Source organism: Epinephelus lanceolatus, chromosome 12, assembly GCF_041903045.1.
Source record: "Epinephelus lanceolatus isolate andai-2023 chromosome 12, ASM4190304v1, whole genome shotgun sequence".
Lineage (NCBI taxonomy): Eukaryota > Metazoa > Chordata > Actinopteri > Perciformes > Serranidae > Epinephelus > Epinephelus lanceolatus.
This window is the reverse complement of record NC_135745.1, coordinates 36,179,142-36,190,629: the sequence shown is the minus strand read 5'-3', so window position 1 is coordinate 36,190,629 and position 11,488 is coordinate 36,179,142. Positions and strand designations below refer to the sequence as shown.

At 39.2% G+C, this 11,488-nt stretch overlaps 1 protein-coding gene across 3 annotated transcripts in view; it reads right to left on the bottom strand.

The window, feature by feature from the left end:
- Positions 1 to 2,201: 2,201 nt before the first annotated feature.
- Positions 2,202 to 11,488, bottom strand: part of LOC117263515 (laminin subunit alpha-3-like) — an 85,952-nt gene continuing 76,665 nt past the window's right edge. For 2 of the 3 annotated variants that reach the window (XM_033636947.2, XM_033636948.2), the window contains 8 exons: positions 8,885 to 9,018; positions 8,537 to 8,717; positions 8,251 to 8,409; positions 7,681 to 7,846; positions 6,124 to 6,257; positions 5,821 to 5,914; positions 5,596 to 5,715; positions 2,202 to 3,349 (listed from right to left, as the gene is read on the bottom strand). In XM_033636947.2, the coding sequence (XP_033492838.2) occupies positions 3,207 to 3,349; positions 5,596 to 5,715; positions 5,821 to 5,914; positions 6,124 to 6,257; positions 7,681 to 7,846; positions 8,251 to 8,409; positions 8,537 to 8,717; positions 8,885 to 9,018 (1,131 nt within the window). In that variant the 3' untranslated portion in view covers positions 2,202 to 3,206. Of the gene's footprint in view, positions 3,350 to 5,595; positions 5,716 to 5,820; positions 5,915 to 6,123; positions 6,258 to 7,680; positions 7,847 to 8,250; positions 8,410 to 8,536; positions 8,718 to 8,884; positions 9,019 to 10,931; positions 11,189 to 11,488 lie in introns of those variants that run through there. The other variant, XM_033636949.2, reaches the window with a different exon arrangement.

The following is an 11,488-nucleotide window of genomic DNA, read 5'->3' as shown; positions in this document are numbered from 1 at the left end:
AATTATATGAATAAGTGGGTTCATTTGTCTTTGTCTGTTGTCCGGTTCAGGAGTTGTGAAAACAGTTTTTGGCAATTAGTGTGGACATCAATTCAAGATGGCCGCCAAATGAACCCTGTGGGCCATGAGTTAACCTTAGCAGCAAGAAATATTCTTAACTAGACACAATTAGGGTCCTGAAAACAGGTTACAAATATTTCTGTGTGGGTGCATGTGAAGTCATTTCTCCTTCTGATGTTTTAAAGTTAAAAGTCAAAAGTTGAAGACGAACTCCTGGAGTTGAAAAAAAGCCTCGGGTTTTTTTTTACTGTTGTCGTGCATGCTGGTTAGTTAGTGCAAACAGTTTATTTTTGGCCATTTTTACAGTGAGACATAGAATAAAGTGATTTTGATGAAAAATCACTATTTTAATTTCATTTCTTTTATTTGTATTTATTTATTTATTTATTTATTTTGGAATGTGATGTGTCCAAAGACTGTTGAAAAGTTGAAAATCCAAGGAAAATTTCTGTTTCTACAGTTTCTGGCTGAGATCAATGGTGTCATTTTGGTAATAAAATCTGCAGTAAAATACATTGGCTTCATTTGTCATCCATACTGTATTATTCATAATAAGGGACTGTCCATTACTTAAGAGAGGAGAGGGGGTGATGCAAAATGGCTGTTGCAAGAGGCTCTTCAAGTATTGTTTTTAAGCACCAGGAGGGAGTTACGTTTGGTTTAAGAGAGGCATTCAGTCTTAAATTGCTATATTTTGTATGCAATTTAAAAACCTTCAGAACCCCAAAACTCACAAGTGGATTTGAAAAGCATGTTTTCTTTAAAAATCACCAAAATCACAGTTTGTCAACCTTAAACTGTTAAATATGGTTATTTATGGAGGAAGGAGGGTCATGCATTTCCCCTCATCACTCAGGGAGGCTCAAGGACAAATATTCGTACAATAATATAATTCTGAAATAGGCAATTCTGCATAATGAGTAGTTTTACTTTTGGTATTATAAGTAGGTTTTGAAAAGGAAAAAAACTACATGCATGACTTTTACTTGTAACAGAATATTTCTAAATTACAGTACTGCAACATTTACTTCAGTAAAAGATGTGAGTACTTCTTCCGCCTCTGTATGTGACAAAGCTGTACAAAAACATTTGCTCTGGCACATAGCTAAAATACCTCTGGTCACAGAAGCTGGTGAGTCACATCATTTGGTGCAGCACCTGTTTGCACAACTCTGCAGCTTCTACTCGTGACTTCACAAAGGCCCTGAAGGCAGCATCAGAGTGGGCGTGGTGGTTTGTGATTGAGATGCAGCCAAAGATGTGAAGAGCAGGTCTGAGAGGCAGCTGTGGTCCAGGATGTCTCTCCCTGTCAGAGCTGCTGGTGTAATATTAGAAATACTGATGTGAGGAATCCAAATGGAATAAGTTAAAGAAAAAAAAGGTCAAATATATTTTTTGTAAATTAAATGATATCATGATGATGGTGTAAATACTGTGTCAGAGCCTTCTCCACACAAGAGAATAATTCCTGTGGAGAGATGCTAAATTCCTTTGTATTCTTCTTCTTCTTCTCATTATTATTATTATTGGCCTTTTATAACCCCTATTGTTTTTAAGCAAAATATACCCTAAAACTTCAATTAAATGCCCAGTCCTGTATAGGCCTGTCCCAAATATAGGCTTGTTGATTTGAGTGATTTGAGCAAATAATACCGCGGGCTAGTCACTAAAGTTTTACGGTCGTCAAATTTTAAAGATAGCACCCTTTAAAAATGAGTACAGTCATCTTGCAGGATGTATGTGTTTCCTCAGGTCGTCGAAATCCTCATATTCCCAGAAACAATACTGAGGGTGTGACTCCAGTGTCCTTATAACAACTGCCCTGCTCTTAGTCAAATTATAGGAACATTATTATTCTCAGAGGGCCTTAAAGGATGTGTTAACAAAGAGGAAAAACCTGCTCGGAGGTGTAATTACTGAACACCGCCTTATCTCAGTTCAAGCCGAACCACTCCCAAAATGTAGGCATATGGAGATAAATCAACATTATGTACTGTATTCCAACACATAAGACCAAATTATATTTATCCGATCGTACAATTACATGTATCCACATGTTGCTGAGTATAATTCAATATTAATCCCGCTTGTCTGCAAAAAAAGATGCATGTTTTAGTACATATAACTGAGTCAAGACCTCATTATGGCACTGAGGAGTATTTATAAAGAACATTAATTACAAAATGGCTTACAAATCAGTGGTCACAAGACAGGAATGCATGTACAAACCATCATGTCCAATCATCATGCATATTGTTTCTCATATCACATTATGTACAAAGCAGGTAAGTAAACATTTGCAGGGGAGTTTTAAACACATCAGATACATGTTGTTTTTTGTTATATCACTTTATAATATGGGCTACATGGTCCCAAACAAGACTTGTGAGACTTATTAGAAGCTAACTGCACCTCGATGCTCCACAAACTTCAGTTCATGCTGTTTTCTTGTGTGACAGCCACACAGAAAGCCCTCATGCATGAAAAAAGGAATGCAAAATGGAAAATGAATTCAGAGCAACAGTAATACAGTGTAGGAACAAAATGATTTCATGGCCTGTGTGAAGACTCAGTGTCTATTAAGCCATGCTGGCATGTGGATATGAATATAAAACAGCGAGGCAGCCCCTGAAATGTCACTAAACTGAGCACCGTGGGTGTAAACGTAATTATTCTGGTATAAACTTTCCAACAAACAAACAAAAAAATAAAGATCATCATAAAAGCACCATCACAAAAGGCATCATTTGTTTTCGTAAAGTGCTGGGATGCTCCTACTGCAGCCCGACTGATCACAAGCATATTCAGTAGCATTTGATTGTCGACAGAAAATAAATGGAGCGACACGTCAGACTGTAAAACAACTGTTAGAGCATGTGAGCTGGTATGCACGATTTTATCACATAATAAATACAGAAATGTTTAACCAAGCAGCAAATATTATGAACCTGTAAGCTGCTGTTCATATCTCTATTTTACACACAGACCTTCCCACACACACACACTCACACACACTCGCTCACACTGAAACACACTCCGCATGATATATACATTTTTACACACATTCTCTGTCTTGGCAACAGATTGCACATGGGTGGCAGCGGACGTGGTCCCAAGGTTTGTTTCATGATGACGCAGTGAGACATTCAGCCTGGACACTCTTTGACGTTGACCGGACCGAACGCACCAGACAGCCTTTCCAAAGAGACAGGGTCGCCGTTGATCCTCATGTCCTGGATGCATCCCACAAAGGATGATGTGACAGGGAGCGTCTGATGCCTCAACATCTCTGCAGGAGGAAGGCAGATGTGGTGAACATGAGATGTGTGTGGAAAAAGTTAAAGGGACAGTTCAGAGTGGACACCGTAGAGGTGTTTGACTTCTCTTCGGTATGATGGAACTAGAAGGCACTCAGCTTGTGGTGCTCAAAGCGCAAAAGTAATACATTAGATCAACTCCTCAGCAATGTCTCTTTCCAAAAATCACGAGCCAGTTACGCAAGATAATCCTCAGACCTTGTTGTGAGCACTTTCATGTCGCAACTATTTTGTTTCCAGCGAACTACACCCACCAACCGTATCGACACACAGAAGCAAGCATGCATCTACTACTAGCTCACCTAGCATCACTGAGCTAGCTAATGTTAGACCCTTTTCCCATTGTCACTCTTGGCCACGTCGAGTAAAGCCATGTGTTTCCGTTGTCACGCCAGAGATGGACCTTCCCCTAAAAGCCAGGCCTCCCGCCCTATAGCGGTGACGTCTCACCGTCCGCAGCCAACCCTTGACGACCCCCCTTCTACCCCTCAAACAAGTGTCTGTTGCATGACTCCACTCTCCTCTGTCTGCAGGAGACCCGAGAGAAAGGTGTTTTTAAAAGTCGTTGTGTTCAGCTTTCAGTACTTTTGCAGCTCTTGCAAATCTCTGTGGTTTGGAGTTCAGTTTTTCTCCTGTTTTTACTTTAGATATCTGATTTATTTTACTGTCTCATGTTCACTATCCACCACGGAAGAAGTTGTGTGAAGTTGCTGCTCAAAAACGCAACATTTCCTTATTTTGCTGCTTCACAATAAAAGTTTATACATGACAAAATAATGTGGCTCTTTGAGAGGAATCTATAGGATATTAAATGCAGCTTCTCTCCAAGAAAGGCAAGTCTAACAATACGGCAGGAAGGAAGAGTCACAGTGAGATGTTGATGAAGAGCTGCAGACACCAGGCTCTTACTGCACCGCTGCAAACAGCTCACCTCCAACAGGTAAAATTCTTTCACTTGCCCTGCTATGGAAAAACACATGCAGCAAATACAACAGCTTTTAAATGTCATCACTCAAGACAAACCATCATCAGTTTAAGGCCATGTTTACACGAAAACGATCCACTGAAAACAGAATCGTTTCTCAGACGATAACGTTTTGATAACAATCGCCGTGCACACGGATCCACAAAAATGACCAAAAACACTGTAGTATACATGCCAGGCCAGTAGTTGGCGGTGTGACTTCGCAATGAAACAACATGCGCCTGGACACATACCCTTCCTTCTACAGAGCGGCGATGTTTACAAACAAAATGGCAACCGCACAAACGTTTGTCTGGACGGTCGATGAGGTGGAGTTGCTACAGTAAATCTACACTTTGACGGGGAAGCATTGATAAACTCAATAGGCTGAGCAGCACAAGCAGAGTTCGGGAGTACGCCATTGTTGTTGCGATGGTCGACTTTCTCGCGCATGCCTAGTGACTGGAAGCGTAACGTGCACGTGGGAAAAGTCTCCATTTTCAGAGGAACTGCATATTGCAAGTTTACGTGACAACGGAGACGGTGCTGTTTCCAAAAAATTGCACTCTGGAACCTGTTTTCAAAATGATCGGCCAAAACGCAACTAAAGTTTACCATTTTCAGTTGAAACCGTTGTGGTATAAACGGGGCCAAAGACACACCTTCAAGAAGGTAGCCCTGTTGTAATGGAAATGCAAATCCCTGCTGTGCTAGGCTGACGGCCCATAGCAAGCCAAGTCAAGCTAGCCCACGACTATCGAAAAGGGGCATTAGCTCACTCAGCCATGTGAAAGAGGACTCCATAATATTTACATCTCGTGCTGTCACAAGCATGAGCCTCTCATCTGTGAGTAGATGCACGCCTCCTTCTGCACAGTGATATGGTTGGTGGGTGTAGTTCAGTAGACAGAAAAATAGTTCCTGTATGAAACTGCTCACAACAAGGTCTGTGGATTATCTTGAGTATCTGGGTCATGATTTATGGAAAGACATACTGCTGTTGAGTTTTTCAAATATATTTCTTGGCACTTTGAGCACCACAAGCTGAGTGCCATCTAGTTCCATTACATTTGAGAGGAGCCAGACATCTCTGCAGTTGATATTTTCAACACTCAGCAACTCACACAAAACAATCTATACTGATAAACAGCACTACAGGTAAGAGGTATGTGTTTTTGATTTTGGGGTGAATTGTTCCATTAACTAAAATGACACTAAGTATATTAGCTCTCAGATGAACAGGTTAATACTCACCAGGAATGCCGCCCACATACAAGGAGTTTTTGGTCAACGTTGTGGTGGAAGATGGTGGTCCAATCTTGTAATTGTCCACTGTGTCCACGTGCAGCTGCACAACATTTTTCCTCTTGATCACTAGAAGACACAAGACCAGGGTGTTAATGCAGAACACAATTTATAGCAGAGTCCAAATAGGTTCTAAAAGCAGTTTTAATTTGTCTTTCATGAAGTGAAATGTACCTGAAATTTTATGAAACATCCCATCACATAAAGAAGCCTTCGGCTTCACCGACACCATGAATTTTCCTTTGCCATTGTCGGCTTGTGCCACTACCTGGAGATGAGAGCAAAGAAAGTGCTTTTAATCACATGTACAGGAAACACACTTTAGGTTGATACAATTTTTCAGCCTAGGCTTAAAGGTAGGATCTGTTCTGTGATGATAAAGCATGCAAAACATGACACACAATCCAGACTCAGTTCAACTTGGGTTAGGAGCCAGGTAAAAGCAGCTGATGCAGCATCATCACAGTCCAGCCTCACCTCTCCTCTGAGCATGTAGACAGTGAGATACTGGTTCCTGCTGGAATCACCGACATGTAGCAGGAGTCCGTTCAGACTCCGCGGACGAATATTAAACAGCAGTTCAAAGCTGTAGCCCACGACAAAGGAGTCATCTGAAACACAGAAACCAGATATCATCACGCCTGTCAACACTGACATTGTTATAGACATCATAATTTACACTCTAAGTATTAAAATAATGAGGACACAGCTGTGAAATGAACATATCATGGAGACTCTTACAGGTCTCGTGGTTTCTTTGAAGTAACTGACATGTAACTAATTTCCTGAGAAGTGTGTTAGAAAGGACTATCTAATTTGGATCTAATTATAGAGAACAGGGAGACGGGGTTCTTTAATTAATCAATTCCAGTTAATATCTAGTGTGTGACGTAGAGAGTGTTTCACTCAGTGCACAGCAGGTAAGTGAAACATGATGAAATATGAAATTTCTGTGTTGTTGTATATTACTAGCATACAGGGAAGGTAACAAATAAATACAATTAATATTTGAAAAATACATCACTTGGACTCTGTTAGTTGTTAGAGTTTAGCAGTTTTTTCAAGGAAATTTCTGCTTATAACACCCCCCCCTTTTTATGTAACTCTATTTTTTGGGGTATTTTATCCACATTCAGTTAAATAAATATCAGAATGCGAATCAGAAATACTCGAGGGGGCACTTTGATTTGTTACAGTCGCTCCGATATAAAGAATAGAGAATTATACGAAGTAAGAATAAGAGTATGAAATAGAAGTATGTCAAAATAAAGCAATAAAATAAAATTAAATAAAACAAATAAAATAAAATTAAATTAAATAAAACAAAATAAAATAAAATAAAAATATAAATAAAAAAGTAAATCAAAAATAAAAATAAAAACATTATACCAGTACTTAAGATATTAAAAATGTCAAAAATAAAATATATATTGTCAATGTGCTGAGGCGAAAGTGTGAAATTTAACTACAATATATACATCAATAGAATAAAACAAGAATAAAATAAGAGTAAACACGTGACATATGTACAGTTATGTGCATGATACAGTCATATAATGAGAAAAAAGTGCACAGCTGAATAATTGCACAGTCTATCTAATACATTAGTATTGGATATAATTATCAGATATAAAGACACAGTCCTGGTCAGGATATTAACTAGGAAGTTTAAGATTAAGAATTCACTAGACCTGTAAAATAATATAGTTTTCCATATTTTTGTATAATCTGTGGACTATTTCTGTGAGAAATTCAGATTTTTACTCAAATAATAATCAATAATTCTTAAAAAGATCACTTACATCCCTCTTCTCTTTTCTTTAGGAAAAACAAAATAAGGGAAACCAAACTTATGCCCAGTGACACTGGCACTTTTGGATATGTCTTTATTTATTAGCATTTTGTGTCGCTGACTTGTTCAGAAGTCGTCAGATTATGTGGATACGATTAAAATTCCTAGGCTGATAGAGTTCATTATGGTGTTAGAAATACATCTGCAGTGTTATATGATTGTTATCAGAGGTGTGTACTCACTGATCATGACATGTGCTCCATTCCCTGAGAAATAGGCCCCTCTCTGTGTCTGTCCCTCGAAGCAGGGGCCAGCACCGTGGTTTGAGGTTGGATTTACCATCGGTGCTCCGTTCATTTTAAAATTGCGGATACAGCCGGAGACGCTCTGCCTTGGAAGGGCCTTCAACTGAAAGTATATATTTAAAAAAAAAATGAATAAAGAAGAAACAGTGTGTATCAGTGGTTCCCAACTGCTGGGTCGTGCTCCAAAAGTGGGTCGCAGGTCCATTGTAAATGGACCGCAAGTGACTCACAAACAAACTTTATTCTTAAGTATAAAGAATTTCTGGCACAGAGTTTTTATTGTGATGAGCTGCAGAGTGAGTGTATAATGGACAGATTCTTAACAGAGACAGCAAACTAGCTTGATGATATGGCCAAACACAAGTATGGCGCTGGATTTATTGAACTGTGTGGCCCTTGAGCTAATGACTAAAAAGAAATCTGGACCAGCTGGGGACCACTGGTATATATAACAGTATATAATGACATTTGTGAATGAATTGTGTCAGTGTGTGGGGTTTCTTTTACCTTCAGCTCTTTGTGAAGGGACTCTGGGGTGCTGCCCAGGTACACGGGTGACACAAACTGCTGCATGGACGTCAACTCGGCATTTGTCAGCTGACCATCCTGGGCTCTGATCCCATCCACAACCAATCGAAATTTCTTCCTCTCCAAACTGAATATGACCTGCAGGATTCACCACACACGTACAGACTGATAAAGCTTTGCTCTGTAATGTGGATTAAGTGATGTTTGAGATTGTACATAAGTTTGGATACATCTTGAAGTACAGGTATGATATGAGTCCACTGACCGTGTGCCACTTCCCATCATTGTACTTCTCCCTGTTGAAGATCTCCTTCTGTTTGCCTACAGACAGTCTGATCCTGCCTTTGGATATGTACAACGCGAGATGAGAGCGCCCTCCTCTGGTAGCAGCAAAGAACAGCAGGCCCTCAGGAGCTCGAGTCCTCACATCCAGAGAAAAGTGAGGCCTGGGGAGGGTAAAGAAGTCTTCAGTGTTTGTGTGTGTTGGCTCTGACAGAACTGCAGCAACTGTTCTCAAGCACGCTTCTCATTTGGAAAACCTCCACTGAACATTTCATGTGTGTGCTTGCATGAGTTGTGAAATGGCAGTTCAGCGGGGTACGACGGGACTCACCTGGGCTGCAGGACCTGTAGGGGAAGGCTGTAGGTGAGGCTGCTGACAGGGCCGCCCATGCGATAGGCATTTTGAACCAGGGTGGGTAATGCACACGCTGATGGACTCTCGTTTATGGGCTGCATCACAACATCCTGAAAACAGCACAAGCATAAAGACAAGACACTCAGCACAGGGGACAAAGTTGGCCCTCACATCACGGTTTCCTCACTCATCTCATCATCTCCAAAGCGGCTCCAATCTGTCGATTAATAAAGCTGGCAATGTATAGTGGTGAGAATGAGAATAATCCTCGTTTACATCCAAAATGTCTTTATATTCTCTTTTTAGTTTTACCCACAGACGAGATCATTCAGGACGTGATGTACACTGAATAAATAAATGTAGGATTTCATTATTTTCATTGCTGATTCATCTGCAAATTATTCTGTAGAGTAATCGACTAATCGTTTGGTCAATAAAATGTCAGAAAACAATCATCCAACAGTCTAAAACCCAAACACATACAGTTTACTATCATAGATGACTAAAGAAAGCAGCAAACATTTTCAACTGTGAAACTAGAATTAGTGATTTTTTGGCATTATTTGCTTTAAAACAATTATCAGAATTGTTGCAGGCACATTTTCAGTTGATTTGCTGCTCAGTTGATCCACAAACACCATCACGCAGTGTAGAGAAACAGTAGATGTCTTCCAAAGACGTCACCAATTTCATAAATAGCAAACTATAATCTGGTAGTTATAACTGAATCACTCATGAAATTAGTATGTAATCATTAGTATCTTGTAATTAAAACTACAAAATCACACATTGAATGTTTTATTTTGGTTACATGGAGGGTTTTACTGTAACATTGAGTTTCTTGAAGCAGCACAACCTCCGGCAAACTTCCTGTTCAGTCAGAGGTGTTTGGTTTCAACATTTTGTTCTTGTTCTGGAATGTAGTTGCTCTGATATATGATTTTAGTGATTTCAGATTGTCATACACTCAAGGATAAATACTTTAAATGGAGTTGTAGTGTTTCTAAACTTTAAACACACTCAAAGACTTTTTCTAAATGGCTTATGTGGTCCTGATATTATAGAAAACACCAATAAAGGACAGGGAACCAAGAAAAGGTGTCATGTGTGATATGATATGCACAGTCTCATCTGTGTTTTGTCTTTCTGTGACTCCTCTGGTTATATTTCTTTCTTCATGTCTAGACTGTAGCGTCAAATGATTATTGCACTTGTGTGAACTCATGCAGCAGCTGAGAATTCATTATTCAGGCAATCTGCTGTGGGTCAGGGGTTGTCGGAGATTGTGGTGGTGATACGGCCCGCGTTAATCACATGCTCTGAATTAAATGCACAGAGCTTAGTAAATTATGACGGGCATGCGAGATCCACAGTGATGTGCAGAGATGATGTAACCATGCTTTGATAATGTGTCTGAACACGGTAAGCTCTGCTAGGCCCTCACATATTTCACTGCTTATCTGTGAAATACCGACAGTTCATCACAGGAAATGCTGCCAGAAACGTCCCGCTGGCTGTGTTATTTATTCTAATGCACAGCAGTGTTTCTCAGCCTTAATGCTGAGAGCCCAGTCAGAGTTGTTAGAGATGGAAGACTGATAAATTTAGATGTGGTTGTTAAGTCAAGACAAGTTTATTAATGTAACAAAATCTCACAGGGCTTCAGTGGCCCACAACAGCAAGGGTTTCCATTTAATATGCATTTTAATTTAAAATAATTTAACAAGTTTAAAATGTTTAATTTGTGTCCACCTGTGTCCTTAAAAGTAGAATATAAAAATATTCACATGAAGTCTGTCGATGATGTTATCATCTGTCAATGATGAGAAACTCAAATGCAGACCTTGTTGTGTTGGATATTAGCTGTAATGATTAGTAATTTTATTTGATAATGAAATTACAGTTTATATCATTTCATAATCAGGCATGAGTGTCTGACAACAGTGAGTTAGAGTGCACGTGCTTGTGAATGACTGTTAGTGGTTCATTAATGTTACATGAAAGAAAGAAAAGAGACATGAGGTGATTTCAAGCTTGTTATTCACAAGTTTTTGTTTGTAATTAATGTTTTTTTTTAAATAGAACAGACAGTGATACAATACATGTAGTAATTCTTGTGATTATTGTGAATGTTCATGCAACTTTTTTATTTAAGTACACTGCAGATGAATAAGATTGTGCACAAGCAACAGAACATTGTGGTGCAAGGTGCCAGTTTTTCATGTCAATATTAGATTCTTGTCAGCATCGGCAGGTCATAGGGTTCCTCCTTCTTCATCTCTGGAAACAAGGCAGCAGAATATCATGTAAGCAATGTCAACATGAGACAAGCAATGTGCGATTATCAATTCGCCCTCAACAATAATATCATGCAGTGGTTTCACTCTGCAAATGTGTGAGAGTTACAAAAGGTAAAGATAAAAATAGGTATGACTTACTGCTAGTGAATGGAAACAACCATCAAGTCATCATGCTCTTAATGAACATGCTAGTTTTGACAGTTATACCTTTAAATAAGATGGATCGCTCTAGTTGTTAAACAATAACGTCAATTAGTTGATTTGCTTTGAAAAGAAGTTT